Here is a 21,960-nt window from a genome sequence, read left to right as displayed (position 1 = left end):
ATCTAACTAGTTCAAAATATTGTTACCTGCTCATGAAAAGTCTTTTATTGATAAAGACATATTACTTACCTACTTCTAGTCTTTCAACTTAAAAGCCTGAAAGTGTTATAGCAGAGCCAACCAGCAGAGGGCGCCATGCTGAGGATTCCCTGTCAGGTTCAGAGGAATGGCAGAAACACTCATTCAGTGCCGATGCAGAATCAGGTCACCCTGTCAAAATCCCAGCCTGTGGCATCACAGCATGACATAATAGCTGTCACATCACCAGTGGACGGCGCTCTGTATATTTTGCCACTTTGAAATTTCTGTGAGAGATTTGGGTCGTGGTTGGTGGGGGATTGCTGACCAAGCCTGTGGCTCTTCATAATCCCAGGTTACAATCTAAGCCAACAGCTGTTTGAGCTACAACGATGACCTAAATATTATCTGATTCATTCAGGGCTAATAGGTTTTGCCTCTTGCCCATACTGCATAACACACTCATACAGCACTTTGTGTTTGTGTGAAAATGGGATTTGTGAACAAGCTGTAACAGCACAGAGACATAAGCCTGTAATGAATCTGAAAGTACCCAAACTGCGTTCTGTATTCCACAGAAAGCCTTCTTAAAAAAGTTGACTGACTGACAAAAGACAAACACAAAAGTCTAATGTAAATGAAATTGGCTTTTATTCATGGCAAGTTAACCTCGGTCGCCTCGTGACAAACTGCAAACAGCAGACTGGGTTGGCAGCGATACTGCACTGCCAGCAAAAATCCATTTTCATATAAAACATGTTAATGTTAAATATGCTAATCCTGGAGCCACTTAGAGTTTCTGAAGTGTAGAGTTCAGTAAATGTGCAGCTTGCTCATCTTTTGTCATGTTCAAATTATTTCCTCTGGGCAGTATCTAAGCAGATTGCCACTCTGAAGTCAATGAAGTTTATTTGAAGAAACGATTTGGCTGTGCAGTGCCCTTGTAACCCCTTAGCAACTCATCACCATGTATATTAGACACACGCTCTTGGATAGCACTTAAGCCCCAATCGCCACGAGGAGTTAGGAGCGTGAAATTGTGCTCTCGAAATTCCAGACAATGTTATATCACTGCTCTCCCCATGGCTCTGTGGGTTTAAATCACGGTTATTTTTCACCCCATTATTTTCACTGTTTTAATGTTATAGCAGGAAACTGACCCCTCTGCTCTATAATGGGGTGGCTGTCTTTATGATCAGAGGGGGCCACACGTTACAGATTATCACTTCAGGCTCTCCTTTGTATGTGAAAACTTGCTTTAGTGTATTTTTTTTTTCCTAGCTGGGTGAAAAGAGCTCCTAAAATCTTATGGAAAAAAAAATCATCACCTTTCTAGCACTACGTGGCTGAGGCATTTATAAAACATCAATAAGGCTTGGTTAGTCAAGTCCACACTCACTGTTAGTGGAACGGTTTATTTCATTCGCACCATCCACACCTTGTGCGCACAACACGTCTCAGTCATTGCGTGAAGTTTAGCACTAATCTGACCTGTGACGATGGGGGTCTGAACTGTAAATATTTGGGCAGTAATCTGGAATTTTCTTCCCAACTTATAAGATTTAAAAGCTCTTTTTTTAGGTCCATATTTAATTTTTTTAAAAATGTCATCAAAAGCATTTAAATCTCTCTCTCTATATATATATAGAAAATATATACCTTAAATACATTCAGGGTATGTCAATGTACAGCAAAAAAAATAATAATAAAGTCAAATAAAATATTGCTTTCAGATGCCATAAGATTTTTTTTTTTTTTACAGATCTTGTGCTTGGCTTTCTCAGCAAATAATAATGAGCTCATTATTATTCTTCACTGAATGTTTCAAAGATATTTTCCAACATTTTTTAACAAATTGCTTTTAATTATTTTAGGCAGAAAAATGAACACATTTTTTATTTTTTTTTTTTGCTGTAGGTTTCATTTGGAAGGAGCGTGTGTTATTGTCTTCTGCTTCAACACAGTGTAACATACTAGAAAAACGTCGCTGTAATAATGAGCACCCAAGGCATAACAAAATATAGGCCTGGCCATCCATTAAAAAGCAATAAATATGAAAAATAAATTAGCTTAAAAACATTTCAAGTATCAAATCCCCTGGGTATTCGCTGTTTGACGTCAGCGTTGTGCACTTCGAATGCTGTCACTATAGCGACAGCCCTTTTTAAAAGAGGTCAGTCAGCATCCAAACACTGTTGGTAATTGTAAGCTCACCCTGTGCACCTACTGTATAAAGCTGAAAACCATGAAAGCCAGATCTGTCTGCCTCCGTGGCCCGTGTGGCTTTCGTTGTTTGGGGGGGGGGGGGTTAGTGTACACAATATCCTCTGAGGTAATGATATTATTTCCTTTTCCCAGCAGCAATATGTCGTCTCGTTGCAGCCTCCAGCCTCTTTCTCTCAACTTCCTCGGCTTTTTTCCTCTCTTCTTTTAGCTCCTTATAGCGCCACTTTGGAACCTGGAGAAAGTTCCCCGCTCCGTCTTTGGCGCTGCTCTTCCTTCGAATCTGTGCTGGTTCATAAGTCGATGGCGAAGCCTTGGACACTCTGACCTTAGGTATGGTGAAGCCTGGCCTGACACTGCTCCTCCTCAGCACCATGTGCACGGGCAGCAAGCTGGTTCTCCGTAGCTCCATGGCTTGGTTATAAGACACCAAACCCAAGCTGGAGCTCCTGTGCCGAGGCACCACGCTCTGGGGCTGAAGGCTGGCCCGGCGGTCTGATGAGTTCTTGGCCACGAGTGTCACCCGAGAGTTCTCAAAGAGTCTGAGATGGCTGTCCAGCCTGTCAGGGTTGATGGAGCGAAGCTCCTTGGTGCGCTGCTGGCGGATGATCTCTGGGACTGCATAGCGCCGTTTGCCCACACTTGGAGGACTGTCAGGACACACCTGGAACAAAATCAGCAGTGTCTGATTGGTACAATATCAGTCACACTGCAGAAGCAATACTGGTGACTGGATGTCAATCACCCCTTTGTTTTCATATTGCAGACAGTTAATCCTGCATGAATAACCCTATCGGATAAGGCTGGAGTTAATTATATCCTTTAATTATTATGAACTAAGGAAAAAATAAATAAAAATAGTTGATACAATAAATGATAAATTAGTGCCACATTTTAAGTCTTATTACCACAATATCATCAATAATTCATATGCACACGAGTTTTACACTATATAGTGACAGAACTGCTTTATCATTTGACTTGATCACTTCAAAAACAGAATGGACTTGAAGTCTGTGGCAGATTGCTTCCATATTATTCAAAAACATTTGGCTCCATCTGAAGATAAGAGAAAACATCCTGATATCTCAAACTATGTCGAGTGTATGCACACATCACTGGAAATAACACGGAGAGCAACCTTATCAATTCAATACCTTATCTGAGGTGATGGCTGAAAAATGCTTGTTGTGAGGAAATAAGTGAAGATCCAGCCTGTTTAATGCTGATTAATAAATAGAGATAATGCAGAGTAAATGTGTTCTAGGGCTTAGTTACTCACTGTGCGGCATGCCACAGCAATGAAAGGGCTCCTAATGCCAGTTGTAATAGAAACCATGTGGTCAATAGCCCCTTCATCCTCCGGGTTGGTGACGTTTGCGATGTTGAAGACGTTGCGCACAGTGTCTGACAAGCGTTTCAAGCAGCTGCGCGGCTCCTGGGCTTTGGCCACCAGTGATGCCAGCGGGGGCCACTCTAGACTAGGAGAGCAATATTGATGTCAACGTATGCACCGAGGAACTGAAGCTCTCTGAGATCACCAAAACTTCCTTAATAAGGCTTCTGTGTTGTGTTTTTGTGCTGAATGTGTGATTTGTTCTTTTTAATGAGTCAACGGCAAATTGCACTGACCCTTCTCATAGTCTGGCAGTAAGAAGCCAGAAAAAGAAATTGAAACTGCCAAGCAAGCCTTGTCTAGAAACACTGATGATAGCAACATATTCAGAAGGCTACTCAAAATCATTTATTTTCTATACAGCCTGCTATCAGGGATAGATGATGTACAACAGAAGTTTGGGGAGTGGATGCAAAGAAAAGGAGAAAAGGTGCATCATAGCTGCACACAGTTTTGTGACACCACTATGTAAAGCTTACAAGTAAACAGGGCAGCGAATAATCAATCAGAGAAAAAAAAAAAAAATCAGCAATATTTTCTTCTCTTAGAAAATGCTCTCATAAATACTGCCGAGAACTTGCTTATCACAGACAGCTGTGAATTCTACCTGTATGTATCACAGTACTGGTGCGGACAGGGCCGCTCTATCAAGCGTGCCATCACCCATGCAGTTTCATAACGGCCCGTAAACAAGGCCCACTCCCTGGCAGTCATTTGGCGGCCAAAGTCTTTTGCATTCAGGGCGGCTCCTGGCGGATAAGCAAAAGAACAAAAGGAAAAAGTTTAATTTGTCAGTGAACTGAGACACTGTAACAGAAGGTGGGGACGCAAACATGTAGGCTGAAAGACAAGAAGGTGGGGACAGAGTGAGTTTGAGGCTACAAGCTGTCTCGCTGTGCTAAGTGCAGCTTGTGTATACCACATTCTTACTCTCACAGGGTCAGTTAGCAGATTTGTGTAAATGCAAAGAAAAAGAAGCAGCTCATTGTTTAAATAAATAAATAAATGATGGGCTCGAAATGCAATCCGTCCTGACATCAAACCCCCCCTGCTGTTGTGCTCTGGCATCAAACCTCAACATAAATCCCAGTTATGACTAAAATTAATAAATAAATGTTGTCTAACACAAATCTGGATCACTACCTAAATGTATTCAAATAGTCCATCTGTCCACCAAATTTCTGAAAATAACTTTTTCCGTGGTTAGAATCTGATCCATTCCAAGCATTAAGTGTCAGATACATCTCCACTCTGACTGCTGTGGAGTTTTGCACATTTAATGTAATTCCACGCGTTTCCTTACCCGCCATCATGAGCGAGCGCACGCACTCCATCCTGCCCTGCATGGCGGCTTTCATCAGAGCGGTGAAGCCGTGGCAGTTTCTTCTCTCTATGTCCAACCCAGAGTAATAGTTCAGCAGATAGTTGGTGATTGTTATGTGTCCTAGAACAACAGAGGGACAGAAAATAGTTACTGTTGGTCTGCAAAAGGTGCCAAATAATGCAGATCCTCCGATGGCCACTTGAGGCTGGCTCTAAAAGTGATTGGGTACCTCTGTGCAACACACTGGTACAGTCCACATGTGTAAGCATGCACCTTGCATACCTAGATAGCCAGCAAAAGCTGAAAACATTGCTCTACAACCTCTCATGCAAATCTGGTTACATGTGGCTCCAAAAAAATTAGGGCAGGAATTACCAAAACGCTGAACACGAGGCTTCAAAACTACAGTCCAGAAACCACTGGTTGATGCCATGGTGGCTACATCCATCTTTTATTTACAGCCTTTGTTTAAATTAAATGAGTGAAATAAGCAGTACCAGTACAACACTACAATGAAATGAGTTGCCCAATATGCATTCACACTTGTCCACAATATTTTGGACGGTTAAGATTGACAGCCATACGAATGGCCAGGCAGCGCAGTCTGTGAGTAGAGCCAGTTCAAACAGTTTTTTTCGTGCTCATATGTGTGTTCATCTGTATCAGCATTAGTTCCATATTGTGTGTGTGTTCAATATTTGTATCTGTACATGCAAGAGTCCAGCAGCACTGTGAAGCAGCCTGTCAGCGTCCGTGTTTTAACTACAGCGAGCTGTGATTTAAAATTCTGTTTGTGCATGTTTTTGTGTTACCTGCTTGCGCAGCAGTGATCAGAGCTGTGTTCCCCTCGCTGTCCTGCCAGTTGACATCTAGGTACGGACACTGAGACAGCGCTAGGACGACGTCCACATAACCTTGGTAGCATGCAACCAACAGCCCTATCTGAGACAAAAAAGGTGACAGGACAGGAAGCAGAGATACAACAGTTGAAAGAAGAGGGGACGGGAGAGAGACTTAAAGTTAGAATCAGCAAAAATGCTAAGGTGAAAGAAAAAGGAGGCGAAGCAAAAGTGCAATAAAGTGCTGACATATACGAAGCAGCATGAAGAAAAATGCCATCAAGGCAGTGCCAGTAAAAATCCACAAGACCAGTGAACCTTTGTGCAGCTCCCAAAACTAATATATGTGATTAAACATGACATCTGTTGTGTTTTCAGTGAGAACTCTTGAACTCAGTTTATAAAAAAAAGAAAAAAAGCTGCCTTCCTGTCTGATGCTGCGTACTTTTTTATGGATGTGTGCCTGTGTGTGTTCATGCCAGAATAGGTGCCCTTTTATACGTGTGTGTGGACAAATTTGTGAAGGTTAGTGTGTGGGTGAAAATCTATGAGACCTGGTCAGTGTTTGAGGTGGGAAAACTCCTGCAAAAGTTGTGGACTTTCTGGAAGGTGCACACTTCCTTAGCCAAGACAAACAAGTTGACTACCTGAGCAAGTACAATTTAGGAACACGGAGTTCTCAAGTGATATATCATACAAGTAATGTGTCTATGGATGGTGGAAATTCAAATTAGAAGACAACATATTAAATATCTGTTAGATGATGCAATGTAATGAACTTGCATAGAGAGAGAGAGAGAGAGACTGTCAAAATAAAGTGATTTACGTGACTTTGAATGCAGCATGGTTGTTGGTGCCAAGCTGATCTGAGTATTCCAGAAACTGCTGATCTGCTGGGATTTTCTCACACAACTATCTCCAGGGTTTACAGCGAATGGTCCAAAAAAGAGAAAATATCCAGTGAGTGGCAGTTCTCTGGGACAAAGTGCCTTGTTGGTGCCAGAAATCAGAGGAGAATGGCCAGGCTGCTTCAAACTCATAAGAAGGCAACAGTAACAAAAATAACCACATCTCTGAACACACAACACATCCAACCTTGAAGCAGATGGGCTGGACGCACAGGAAGACCACACTGGGTGCCACTCCTGTCAGCTAAGAGCAGGAACACGAGGCTATACCATTCACACGGGCTCACCAAAATCATACAATAAAGGGACTGGAAATGCATTGCCTGGTCTGATGTGTCTTGATTTCTGCTGTGACATTTACACAGTAGGATCAGAATTGGGTGTAAACAACATGAAAGCATGGATCTATCCTGCTGGTGGCGTAATGGTGTCTGGGATATTTTCTTGGAACACTGTGAGCCACAGCCTACCTGAGTATTGTTTGTTGACCTGTCCATCCCTTTATGACCACAGTGTACCCGTGTTATGATGGCTGCTTGCAGCAGGACACGCCGTGTCACAAACTGTTTTTTTAACATGACACTGAGTTCACTGCACTCAAATGGGCTCCACAGTCACCAGATCTCAAGCCAATAGAGCACCTTTGGGATGTGGTGGAACGGGAGATTCACATCCATGGACGTGCAGTCGACACATCTGCAGCAACTGTGTGATGCTGTCAGTACGGACCAAAATCTCCGAGGGATGTTGAAACTACCTCATAAAGAATTAAAGCAGTTGTCTTCCAATACAATAGAAGAGTTTGTTGAGTTGTGCACAGCTAGAAATCACTGTAGCTTTATTGTACTCAATCCAGATGAGCAAGAAGAGGAAGCAACAAAATCTTAATTCTGAATTTGGAGGCAAACAACATGTTCTTTACTTAACAAGCTACCAGACCCTACCTGGACTTTACATAAATACTTCATTAAAACCAGGAGTGCTGGAAAGACCAACAAGCTTTTCTAGCAAAAGTAAAGTATGGTAGTGTTTCGGTAAGCTGCCACACCTTGTTCCACATTCCTTAAGTGGACATGACTATGAAATGACTTTTAAAACATGATGTTCTCTTTGAGAGAACAGCCTGATGCTCTGCATCTTCTTGACACAATAAGCTTTTAGTCACACTGTGTTATTCCACTAATTAATCATTTTCAGCTCTGGTATCAATGCGATCAAAAGTAATTTCAAATGTAATCTCAGTGGAAATATTAAATATAATAAATGTATAATGCAAAGCTTGCATGGATGGATAAGGCCTGAAGATCTATATAAATCTCTCAAATGTATGCACATTCATAGGCTGCTAATTACAGTCAAAACAGCACAACCTCAAGAAAAAAAAAAAATCACAGGATTAGTATTTAAGTTTTAGTGATTTCAGATTTAACAGGCTTCAACAATATGTCTTTGTTCACAAAACATTTGATGTTTTGATGAATCATATAATTATAGGTTTTAGTCACAGTGTGGGTAAGACTGCCTAAACACTGCCTTTATTTCTATTAATCAGATGTATCACACTGAACATTAAGATTCCTATTAAAATATATTAGATAAGCTTTTGGTTTAGGTTGAAGGGAGGCTCATTATCCCTTACAGAATTTACAGGTTACATATCTTAGCTGTAATAAAAAAATTAAAAAAAACTGATCTGCAGACTACAACAAGCCAGTGTGTAGCCAGACACAGTCACACTAATTTTGTCAGACCTGAGAAAAACCATTGACAAAGGTCCTGTGGAGTAACTACTGGACTGTCTCAGAGAAGTTCACTTCCACTGGCACAGCTTCCAATAGTTCCTTCTGCTCAGACACTCCCACGTAGACCTTGTCTATGTCTCTCACACTTTCTCACATACACAAACACACACTCTTGGCAGCCCTCCAGTCGTGATGTGATGTACTTTAGCAGCATGCCTTGCAGCATGTCTGGAGCAATCTAAATCGTCCGACTTTGTTGTGTTTTCCCAGTGAACCTTCGTCACGCGCAGGTATAAACACATGCAAGCTTCTTTATTTATCCCAGCCCTCCCCTAAACAACTGCTTACATTCCTATCACTGCATTCAGTGATTTAGTAAACATTAAAGTAGTTTGCATCGAAAATATCTGAACTGCTATTTTTCTGTGCACATACCCTGTGCTTCTTGAGCACTGACACAGAAACAAAGTTACTAAGTTGAATCAATGTGCTTTTAAAGCATTTAAAATGGCCCATCACTTCATAGGATTAAATGTATTGGTACATGGATAGCGTTGGGTTTTGGTTCTACTCGCAAAATAATGGAAGCTGATATTTCAAAAATGTCATCAGCTGCTAGCAGAAATGATTGGATCAAACATGTACAGAGGGTGCACTTATATAATAACAGAATAGTAAATGAATTTTCAGTAAAGAAATATGTGCGCAGGTCTTGACAAAGTTAGGTTGAATAATTAAAATGTGCATCTCACAATCAAGATTATGTTGTGTTCTGATGAACAGACACTCGTGCACACATACTGGTCTGGCTGGACTTATTAGACCACACACACACACACACACATATATGAAGTCACACACAAACACACGCTAAGTAATCTGAAGAATATCCACTTGCTAGGAATAGAAAGGCTTAGCTTTATCAGTCAGAAAGACAGAGAGAGAGAGACGGGGGGGAGGAAGAGAGAAACACAACCACGTATCTACAGTTAATGTGACAACGCTCCAAAGAGGATGACATAATATGATGCGGGACCCAGTGTAACCTTTCAAATTCTTTGATACACAATAAACCCAGCCTTCTCCAATCAATGTAAAAAAAAAAACAAACATTTGCACTAGTACCACAGCAATGCCACAGTATCTTCAGCACGGATACATTTTTTAATGTAGGCTGGTCCAAAAAGAAAAGAGAAGCTACAGAAACAGCAGACTCTGTGCAGTATTCTTTTTAGAGTTTAGAGTATGTATTGATACATTGTTGACCCTTACATCCTGTGATTTTGCTCACTCTGCCAATGAGGTGGAAAAGCTGACGTGCAAGCAAAAGCATTACCAAAATACATATCAATACGAGCAGGAAAGCGTGTTTAAAAAACACCCCTCTTTCCAGCGGTATTGGCCTTTACCCTGGAGGGACGTAAAGGCCGGTGCCCTAATACATTCCTTCTTCTTTAAGGAACTATTCCGACTACTTTCTGCACTTATGGAAACCTAAATGTGGCAGACAACCTGCATCCCTGCACAAACCAAGTATGAATACATAAAAATTTCATTCATTTTGAATTTTACAGTACACCTCTGTGTTCAAGGGCACGCTAAACACCACCCTCATTCCCACGCATCAGACACACCAATGACACATACACGGCCATGTTTCTGTCAATATCGTCCCTGTTGAATGTCTTTCTGTCTCCAGCTGAGCGCTCATGCGGCTGTATCAAATCAGATGTATATGACTGTCGCTTTGATTTTTCCACTCATCAGTATTTGCTAGCAGCATCGAGCTCGCTACCATCTGCAGTGCCACATTTCTGTCTCTATCTGCCTATGCTTCATTTAGTCTAGCTGCCTGCCGGCCTGTTGGTCGATACGTTGTGTTGGTCAGCTGCTCTGTTCGGTGAACACACTGTGGTCAACTTTGTTGGCTGATGTCTCCGCAGGCACAGCTGAAACACACTGCTGCTGTCCTGGTTTGTCAACTGATCCCAATCTATTTGGAAATTTGTAATTATTGTATCTGATCTGTATATAAGAAAGGCTAATATGATTCTGTGTGTGATTCTGTGTGTTTGCTGAGTTCACATGAGCACAACAACTTTTCCAACTGACTGCAAGGAGAACACACACTGTACTAAACAAGGTCAGATGGGCCTGAGGACAGAGATGATGCCTGACATTAGCACACACTCAACACTGATGAGTTAACACTGATGTTTACCTTATTCATTTACATTTGAGAATGCCAATAGTTTGTTGATATCTAATCCATCACATCAGCCATGAAGTCTCAATGAGAATATGGGGGATTCTGACAAATGGTGTTGTAATCATATCACTGGAGAATTTGATACACATTAAATGCACACACTTATCATTATGTTTATTCCTAAATTTAGAATGCAGACTGTTAATTAAGTTTCAATATGTGCACTTGGCAGCAGAAAATACAATTTCAATGCTTTTCATAGGTTTTGTTGAGATGAAACGTGGGTTTCTGGAATAACCGAAAAGGCCTCCTAAGCACACTGGGAAATGACAAATAGGTATAAAAAAAAAAGTTCCCTGTTTTATGACATCAGTGATTCCAAAGAAAAATATCCTTTAGAGGATAAGCCCTGTCACAACCATCACAATTTATTCTCATATTACCGCAAAACATTTGAATAAAAATGCATGCTTGAAGTGTTCAGTGAATCAGTGTTGTCAAATTCCCCTTGAATTCCTGAGGGGCCATATGAAGCATGTGCTCCTTTAGTCTTTTAACTACACTTTGGGTCTATTCTCTTTGCTGGAAAACATCCATTCTGCTGGAGTACCTGTTTGCAAAACACAGAATAACAGAATAACTCAGTTTCTGGGCTGCAGTTCTGTAGCTGACTTTGTCCTCTAACTTTCCTCTTGAAGGGGACTGGAGGAAATTACCTGAAATGGTGACTAAATTAGATGACATACACTCATGCATGCATCTGCAGAGCCTGTTAAACAGTCTACAGACTATTACTAATGCCTGGCCTTCTCAGATTGGCCTGATATATCTGTGCATCAGTGATTATTCTGCACACCAGACAACTGCACCTATAATGTACAATCCTACCACAGCTCCTTTGTTTGCCTAGATTAAGAAATCTTTATATTGTAAATTTCCCTTTAAAACTGCTGATTTATCACAGAGGAAGTTCTGTGTATGCTGTACTCAGTCAAAGCCAGGGATGGAACACCCTTCTTTGTTTTGCATGCCACTTGACGAAGCTATATTAAGATGCTGACATCTGTGTCAGGATGTGTTTCCAGTAGATGTGTTACCTAACCTGTATTGTGTCTCTGAGTATGTGCATATCCTCAAGGTCACAGGGCATGACAAAGCTAATGGTAAATGCACAACCATACATCCTAGTCATTTGGGAGTCCTTTTCCTTCATCTCTCACTGCTGCTATATACACACACACACACACCTGAATATACACGCACATTATATACAAGCATGTGTCTTGCTAATCCAAGTGCCTTCAAGACCCTTGACCTTATATGTGTTTATGTTCATGTCACATGTTCTCACAACTGTATGCACAATGTAAATGCAGAGAAATAAGGAGGACAAGGAGACGGTGAGAGACAGATGTTTAGAAAAGAGGGCGGTGAAATGTTTGAAGAGACAGATGGGGCTGGCCTCCAGGTCAAAGAAGCAGATCTGTGATATAAGACCACAAAAACATGATTTCTCTGAATCTACAGTTCAGTGAAACTTCGCCCTCTCTACTTCAAATAGCTGCCAACAGCAGAAAAGCATGCTTACATATTTGCCTTTTTCCTTGTATAAAGATGCGGCCATGTGCGCTGCTTGGCACTGGGCTAAAGCGATTCTCCAACCGTTGCTGAATAAAAGTCACAGCATTCTAAATAAAAGACGATGCACGATGACAGACATGTGCTGCCCGTCCCGTACCGAAGGCCAGCTCAATTACAATTATTGAAATGTCCTGATGAATAAATACAAGTATAGCATCCATCACTATGGATTGATCTCTTTGCCCTGAGCTGCAGCTGTTTGGCAGGACTGAAGTGATACAGATTGATTCCACTGCAAATTGATTAAAACTAGCATTCATTTTAGTTTGTAAGTATCATTGGCTAAAATGACTGAAGAGGACAATCTGCTTCATATAATTAACTGACATGTCATTTAGTTTATGCTTGCACTTGATTCTATAATACATATTTGAAATGCAGCCAGCTGTAACAGGAATGGATCCAACCCCGTCATGGACGTTACGGCTTTAAAATGCATCCTGGCTCTGACTGGTCAAAATTTTCTTTGTTAAACTGATATCACCATCTCACTGATATATGTTTACTCACAGACTCCCACGAACCGAATCCACCTCCAACATAAGATGAAGCATTCAGAATAATACTCATGTACAGTCATGTGAAAAAGAAAGTGCTACCTCTTTCAATTCTAAAGTTTTACATAATTAAAAAAAAAAAAAATCATCTGATCCTTAGCAGGTCTTAAAATACAACCTCCACATATTATACCATGTCATTTATTTAACAGAAAATAAGGCAAAATACAAAAACCGTGTAAAAAACTAAATACACCCTTACATCTATTATGAATTCAGAGCAGCCAGGTGCACTTAATTAACTGATCACCAGCGTGCGTGAGCACCTCTAAAAGCAGAAGTTGGCAGAACATGGCAGCACGGCTTAGGTTTGCAAAGCTGCATCTGAACAAACCGCAAGACTTCTTGAACAATGTCCTTTGGAGAGATGAGAACAAAGTGGAGATGTTTGGCCGTAATACACAGCTCCACGTTTGAAGACCTAACACAGCAAATCAGCACAAACGCCTCATACCAACTGTAAAGCACAGCGGTGCAGGGGTGATGATTTGCGCTTGTTTTGCAGCCACGGGACCTGGACTCCTTTCAGTCATTGAGTTGCCCATGAACTCCTCTGCATACCATAGTATTCTAGAGTCAAATGTGAGGCCATCTGTCCAACAGCGAGAGCTTGGCTGAAACTGGGTCATGCAACAGGGCAATGATCCCAAGCACAGCAGCAAATCTGCAACAGAACGGCTGAAAAAGAAAAGAATCAAGGTTCTGCAAAGACCCAAAGTCCAGACCTCAATCTTGCTGCGCCAGGACCTTAAGAAAGCTGCCTGCAAACCTCAATGAACTAAAGCAATGTTGTAAAGAGGAAATCTGTCACAGCGATGTGAGAGACTGATAAGGCCACAGAAAAAAAACATTACTTCAAGTTATTGCTGTTAATTTGATACTACAAGCTACTCATAGGCTGCTTTTAGTTTTTCCACACACTGCTTCTACATTTTGACTTCATTTTGGTTAAATAAACAATGACACAGTGTAATAGGTCCATCTGAGCTTACATTTGTCTAATTTTAAGACCTGCTTAACTAATATATATATTTTTTATTATTTACCATACCATACCATACCACTTTATTTATAAAGCACTTTTAAAAACAACAGGGCTGACCAAAGTGCTGTACAATAACATCACACATAAAAGACCAAAAACAGGTCAGAAGGCAACAGAACGGCTGAAAAAGAAAAGAATCAAGGTTCTGCAAAGACCCAAAGTCCAGACCTCAATTTTGCTGATATATGAAGCCTTAGAACTGAAAGACGGAGCACTCGCTGTTTCACAAAACTGTACACATAAATACAGCTGTATGACCACACACACACAAAGAGCGGTGTGTTCCTCTAATCACAAGAGCCTTCAGTGTTTTTTAAAGAGTTTGAGCACTCTAGCTCCCCATAAACTAAGGTCTGTCATCACACACACACACACACACACACACACACACACACACACACACACACACACACACACAGGCCTTTCAGAAAATACAGTTTATGTGAAAAGCCATCAGATAAAGGTGTGAGCTCATTATGAAAATAAAAGACACGGGAAAACTGAGCAAAAACAGGCGTTAGAAATAAGTTACAAGTAGGCCTACTGACACGCCTTAAAGGTTATAGAGGTCAAACCTTCCCAAGGACTGAAAATAGGTGAGTAAGCCAGTTCACCGAGGCGCAGAAAGCTCACGTTTAATTATTTCAGTGTGAGACTCTTTGGGTGCACTTGTTGCACTGCATGGAATACAGATGTGCTTCACAAATTTAAAAAAAATAATAATATCCTCTATTAGAAATGACCGAACCATCTCTAAACATAAACAGCGTCTTGTGAAACTTGTCTGTTTTGAGATGCACGATTTCATATTTCATATGAATAACTCGTGGTGTCACTGTCGAGGCGCACTAAAGCCACGTGTGTGAAGTTACTCAAAGTGGTTCTGTTATGTGCTTCATACCCTGTTATTCCTGTCAGTCTCCTTCACCTCCTCCTCCTTCACACCATGCCGGATCATTATCCGTACTATGGCCGCATTGTTGGTGCAGCACGCCTGGAAAAAGGACAGAGGCTCCGGGCTGTCCGGAGACGGGGAGCGCTCCGAGTCCGCGAACGCATCATCCGGTGGATAGAAGGAGTCGTCCGACGCGATGCTCCGACAATCATCCAAGTCCTCAAAGTCAACTTCTTCGAATTCATCATGCTCTTCCTCGCTTCCATCTTCAGTGTCCTCCTCGCTCGAGCCCAGGTAGTCCTCGTCCTCATAGTGGGACAGAGGCTCCTCAGTTATGGTCGGGTGAATTTGCCGGATGCCTCCCCCGACTTTTTGCCGCTGCTGTAGCTGTTTGACTCGGACCGACGAGGCGCCTCCTCCATCCCTGTCATCCGTGATCAGCACCATCTAACCCCCGAGCCTAGGGCACTGTCCGCGGGGTGGAGTGCAGCTTGGCACAGAGGGCGCGAGCATCAGACTGGCTGTCTCTCCAAGACAATTAAAATAGCGCGCACAAAGAGTCCATTAAAGCACCCGCGAGAGCCTAAATTACACAAAGCCCTGAAGTTGTAATATCATACTAGTTGAACATGTTGCGCGTTTGGGTATGCCACCTATCAGTTTGGAGATTTACGAACCAAAGAGGTCCCGCGAAGTAAGCTTTCGTGCGCCCTCAAAACGAAACCACGTTGAGTTTTACTTCTGACTTATCCGGCTCGAGAACACGGGAGTGACAAAAACAATCTGCGTACTTTCAAAAGTGTTGCCACTGCAGAAAACGGACCACAAGTGCTGCACACAGGGACGTCCCATTTAGGGCGGAGAGAGGCGGCAGTATGTTAACCTACAGTCGCCTAATCCGATTAGAGATGACTGGGACCTCTCTCTATTTCTCTCTGTGCGCGCGCGCGCGCGTGTGTTTGGATTATACTGCTGGTTGCATGCAGCCTTTGGAAACAATATTCCTAGAACATTATAGGGATTTTGACTATGCATTCAATGGGACACCCTTCATGCAATCTTTTCAGGACTCAAGAGCAATACTTAAAGGATTGCTCTTGAGTCCAGAGTCCAGAAGTAAAAGTCAATATGTGATATTTTATCTGATATGTACCTGGTTAATACAGCAAACACCGAAGAAGGCTCTCGTATTGGGTTTCAAAAAAGTAATTGCACATGGGCTATATTTCCCATGATCATATTTTGTATGAATCGGAGGTAATTTATTTTAAAAACAGCCTCAGCACATTATATTCAGCCACCTCTCTCGCTATCTCTTTCTCATTTTGTGGGCCACGGGCCAGTCCAGATAATAGAGAGTTAGATTGGCCTTCAATACCCGGTGCTGAACTGTGGCTTGTGTCTGTGCTTTTGTGTAACCACTTTCATCTCATGGAAAATTCACACTAATTTGGAAGGAAAATAAATATTGTTCAGCTGGTGGGCTAAATAAAATGACTGTGTGGGCTCAACCACAGAAACCTGTTACATAAACATGACTAAAACCTTACCTAAAAAAATCATTTGGACCAGTACTAATCCCACCACATCCATCATTATAGATGTGGTGTCACCACTGTACTGGGGGGGATTAAAAGTTATAAAAACATAGATGCACAATGGTGTTGATTGATAATATTGTATCAGCTTCTGCTGTTTGCTGGATCTGTGGTAGGACCTGGCTATCAAAACAGATCCTACTGAGATCTGCACGCTGAACACATTTGACCTCTGCTTGATTTTGATGGCTGGTTCCTTTCACTGTGCACTGCGAGCCACGATTTCTGTGAGTTTTTTCAAATACCGCAATATTCAGTTAACGATAGGCCACAGACAGATTTCTCATGCAGTATCCTCTTTTTTTTCCTCAGTAACAATAACATCAATTTGCTGACATCATCTGCTTTGGAAAAGAATTAAGTGCATAACAGTCCCAGTGTGTCCCCATTATTATTATACCTTCATCTACGCCCAGCTGAGAGCTTTGCTCTCCTGTGGCTCATCCATCTCTGGTGTATCACTCTGCTGCGGTGTGGGTATCAGTCACTATTAGCACTTCCAGAGACCTTCCAGAAATATATATCTGTAAAATTTAACTTTCTGCTAAGGCAACAGAGGACTCAAAGACACCAGAGCAGTAGATGGTAGACTAGAATGCCTCACCTCCATCTTTGAATTAGTTTAAAGCTGCAGCCTCTTTTTTTCCCTTTCTTCATGGCTTCAGCTGATAGATTCATTAACTAATCTTTATAGATTTCAAACCAAGCTAGCTCACCAGTGTGGAAACTTAGAGGAAGAGGCCTAAAAGTGACATTGCAACATTGCAATTACAAACACTTTCTATAGCGAGCAAAAGAAAGAAAGAAAACTCAGGCGCAGAAAGATAAGGCCTCACATAGTCTTGTTGTCTGGAGACGGGAGGGTCACATGTTTAATCTGCTGACAATAAGTAATTGTGACAATATCGGGAATAAGTAAGCGTGTTAATGCACATTTGCATGTGTTAGAGCCCTGACTTCAATTCAGGAGATGAGACTTGACATGTTATCCAGATGCTGTGTTAATTCATTCATTCATTTTTGCTTTTATGTATGTGTCCAGTTTCTAGCCACATACATAAAGTGCGATGTCCATCTCAGCAACTGTATTCAAGATGATGGGGCAACATGGCAGCTTCCACAAACTGGTGCCCGCTCCTATGTGGTTTTAATTGATTAATTCCAAGTTTATGAGACTGCATCGGTTTGTTGGAAGACATAAGTATGCACTAATCTTTGTATATTTATGAGTACAATATTCATTTGCCTTCTATTAAATAACCTTAAAAAAACTGACTGTACCTTTAAATACAGAGTGTGTCATCTACCAGTGGGGGGGGGCTAGCCCAGTTATCATATAGTGAGAGGCAGCGTACACCCCAGACGGGTCGCCAGCCTGTCACAGGGCTAACAAGAGAGACAGACTACCATTCACACTAACATTCACACCTGTAGCCAATTAAGACTCACCAATTAACCTAACCCCACTAAGTGCATGTCTTTGAACTGTGGGTGGAAACTGGAGTAAGCAAACACAGGGGGAGGACTGTGCAAACTCCGCACACAGAAAGGTCCCGGCCAAGGTGGCTTCTTGCTGTGAGGCAACAGCCCTTCATCCCAATATATCATTTTAAATTGAACTGAGCACAGAATAAAGCAAAAGACAGGTCATGTGGTAAAAACATTATCAATCACAGTATTTTGCATGCCAGTATTATCATAAAAGATGGGGAAAAAAACAGCCAGTTGGAACAGGGTCTTTTACTTTTCTTTCCACTGGTTTCTCCTACAATATTTCCGTATAACTAATCTATCCTCATTCTTATAAAATGGGGAACAAAATTACCTCTCACTGCCTCTCACTGTCATGCAAAACAATTCAGGGAAACCACAAAATAACCATAAAGTGGAGTCCACACCTCTCTAAAATAACCACAACTGAACATTTAAAACAGTCACAAAGGAGGATTTATCGCAGGGCTGCGGTGCCCAACCACAATACATTTAGCTAAGTAGACCTAACCAACAGGCAATTGAGTGTTAATACTTCAAGTTGATTCTGTTCCAGTCTTACATTTTGAGCCATCCCTCAGCTGTAGTAGTGCTATTCAGTGCAGTGTTTACTAGAATAAAGCTCCAGTGAAAGCAACAATTTTCTTCCAGTAAAAAGGAAATTGGCTAACACTGCTTGGCACTACACTTCAGGGGATTAAACTTAATAACTAGAGCCCATTAAAGTGCAGGGATTCATAGATGGCACAATATTATACGTTCTGACGCAAAACACTGCAGGTTGTGTTTCCTGCATTTATTATTTCCTGTGTTTGTTTTCCATAATGATGTACATGATGTTTAGACAGCTGGATTACAAATTCAAATAACCCGCTAATGCTTGCAGTGACACTTTTTCGTATGTGAGGCTGGTGGGCCTCATTCAGTCCTGGCAAAATGGAAGGTTACATTAACAAGGCCAGCGGGATGATTTAGAATAAGAAGGCTTGATCCCTTTCAAGGGTTCATTTTAGCACAAAGGCCTGGGCCAGCAACACAGCTGTAGGGAAATTTATGTTGACACTTTACAGTGGCAGACATCCACTTTCTGTATGCCTTACATATCCAAAAAATTCAGTATGATAAAGCATCACAGCAACACACAACACCAATGCTCAGTGGCTAGTGGCCCTAAGAGCAGACCACAGCGACCTCCCTGAACAGGCTCCAGTGACCATCACAGTGGCAGACATCGAGGAAAGAGTCTCACGTATGAAGAACTGGTCTGGGTCCAGTCCCATCGGACTACTGGTCAATAACCTGCCTCAGTACAACATGGAAACTCCTGTCAGGCATCATAGCAGCTAAGATGAGCAGGCACATGGCTCAGTACATGAGCGGGGGCCTAGAAAGGAATTGGCAGTAACATTAGAGGAACAAAACACGTGTCATACATGGACCCTGGAATCCCTAGAACTGTACGAGATCAACAGGACCTTAAGAGTCTTTATCAGGAACTCAATGGGGATGTGGAGAACAACACTAGAGGAAAACTTCAAGCCAATTGCACAAGTTACCATCAAGTGTGGGATTTACCAAGGAGATAAATACCAAGGGCTGAGAGAAGAGCTAGAGAGGATGTGGAAGGTGAAGGTAACAGTGGACCCTGTGGTAATCAGAACACTCGGGGCAGTGACCCCCAAACTGGGAGAGTGGCTCCAGCAGATCCGAGGAACAACATCTGAGATCTCTGTGCAGAACAGCATCCTCTGGTAGAGGACCTGAGCTTGGAGGACAAGAGACCACCCAGAAATCAGGATGATGACAGAAAGAGGGGCAGGGCTTGTCAAAAGCAGTTTCAGACGCAATGGTAAAACAGATATTTGCTGTCTTACTCTGACCCAAACTTGTTTGTAATTTCAGAAGTTAATGAAACAAAAAGTGAATGAATGTAGCTGAACCACCAGCAAGGCCCAAATGTAATTTAAGCAACTTTAATTAAATACAGCACAGAATTAAGTATGAATCAGGTCAACACCTCATCACTGCTTATAGTCAGGTGAGATTTATTGGCACTGTTTATAGCACATCGGTAGCACAGAAAAAAAAGATTCTATCAAGCAGATCAGCTGACTGGAGGCCTTCTGTGTATGTGTGCATTTCTCGTGAGCGTGAGGTTCTTACTGGGTCCCTGATCCATTGCATACATTTGTGTCATAAGTTTTTGGACAATGGCAATTTCTGTAGTTTTGTCTGTGTACACCACCTTGGCCATTTTTAAAAACAAACAATCAAGATGTTTGAATTCAGGCAGAAATTGCAGGCTCTAAGCCTGAATTCATAGGGTTTAATTACAGTCATTTTTATACAGAGTGCCCATTTTCAGAGGTTCATAAGTAATTGAACAATTAACTGACAAGCAGTTTCATGTCCTTGTGAGTCCTGTTCCCTCATTATTCCATGACAAGCAAATAAAAGAGCTGGAGTTGACTCCAAGTGTTGAAATTGTATTCAGTAGCCTTTCGCTGGAATTCTCAGTATGAGGTCCCAAAAGATGTCGATGCAACTGAAGGACACCATTAATCATTATTAGGCTGTAAAACCCAAATGAACCTATTGGAGAGACAGCAAAATTTTAGTGGCCAAATCAAAAATCTGGTACACTCTCAAAAAGTAGGAATGTGCTGGCCAGCTCAGCAGCACCAAAAGACCCAGAAAAGCACAGAAGACAACGGATGTGGATGGATTCAGAATTCTTTTGTTTCTTTCGTAACCTCCAGCTAGAGATTTTCATCCAAGTATTAAAAAACAATCCTTATATGTAAAATTATGTCTGTCCAATTACTTCTGAAAACAGGGTGCTATGTATTAAAATTGCTCGAATTCAAACCCTTCGAATAAAAGCTGAAAGTCTGCACTTCAATCACATACTGACTGCTTGATGTAAACTCCAGTGTGGTGGTGTACACACAGGCAAAATTACAAAGTGAAAAACAGAGAATTCTGCACACCGGAGTGCTCCTGGAAAATTTTAATCTTAAAAACCTTAAAAAGAGAGCTCATACTTAGGAGAGCTCATAAGGTCTGTTCAGATTAAAAATGTCCAGGAGCGCTCCGGTGTGCAGAATTCTGTTTTCCATTGATTCTTCGTTTTTAGAATAGAATGCCTTTATTGTCATTATACAGGATGTACAATGAGATTGGAGGGCCACTCCTGTTCAGTGCCATGTAACAGAAAATCAAACTCTCTAAAATAAAAATATTATAAAAATATTATAATCTAGTATGATCAATATAATCAAGAGATATACAGAAATAAACAATGTGTAAAATATACAAAAAATAGAATGTATAAAAATATATACATACATTGGTGCATCTGCACCCTTTAATTTTGGATGTGCGTGTTCTACTGAAAACTACAAAATGAGTCATTGTCCAAAACCTTATGGACTTAACTGTATATTAAGAAACTTCCAAGCACAAGTTAGTCAAACTTGTGTGGAACTTCTGCAGAACATTGTACCGGACCAAAATGTCCTCAAGGTGATTGCTTAAAATGTGCCTTAGTCTGTAAGCAGTGTAATAGTCCTTCTAATGAAGACATTATTATGGAATATTCTTCATATAAAAAATTATGTTTGTCTAAACTCAACTTTCTTTCATGGAAGCTCTCATACTGCATTTTTTCTGCATGAACACAGCATGACCTTACTGCTGCTGGTACATTTAGACAAGCTCCTGTATGCCTGCCCCCCCCCCCCCCCCCCCCCCCCCCCCCCCCCCCCCACACACACACACACACACACACACAAAACACCTACATAGCACGAGTCCCCCACAATGATCTACTCAGTAGGTCTGTGCATGTGTGTTTGATGACCTAAAAATGTGACTAAACTCAAGTGTTTATGGCTTTTATAACACACACACACACACACACTTCATCGCAGTGGCCTTAATGTGGTGATTATTAACAGATTGATTAGGAACTCCTGATATTATTGCTTAATCAGTTAATGAGGCCAGGATAGACATCACTACCAGCGCTCCTACTTAGAAGCTGAGGGCAGCATTTAAGTCCTGGGCTAGAGA

General features: G+C 41.5%; 1 protein-coding gene across 1 annotated transcript; it reads right to left on the bottom strand.

Moving 5' to 3' along the window:
* Nucleotides 1-652: 652 nt before the first annotated feature.
* On the bottom strand, nt 653-15,629 carry ankrd33ba (ankyrin repeat domain 33ba). Its single transcript, XM_030756263.1, has 6 exons — nt 14,804-15,629; nt 5,774-5,903; nt 4,941-5,081; nt 4,245-4,386; nt 3,524-3,722; nt 653-2,905 (listed from the first exon to the last, which is right to left on the bottom strand). The coding sequence occupies exons 1-6, from the start codon at nt 15,242-15,244 to the stop codon at nt 2,360-2,362; spliced, it is 1,599 nt and encodes a 532-aa protein (XP_030612123.1). The 5' UTR covers nt 15,245-15,629; the 3' UTR covers nt 653-2,359.
* Between the last annotated feature and the right edge of the window lie 6,331 nt (nt 15,630-21,960).

This window comes from Archocentrus centrarchus, chromosome 20 (assembly GCF_007364275.1).
Source record: "Archocentrus centrarchus isolate MPI-CPG fArcCen1 chromosome 20, fArcCen1, whole genome shotgun sequence".
Taxonomy (NCBI): Eukaryota; Metazoa; Chordata; class Actinopteri; order Cichliformes; family Cichlidae; genus Archocentrus; species Archocentrus centrarchus.
This window is presented reverse-complemented; position numbering and strand designations above follow the sequence as displayed.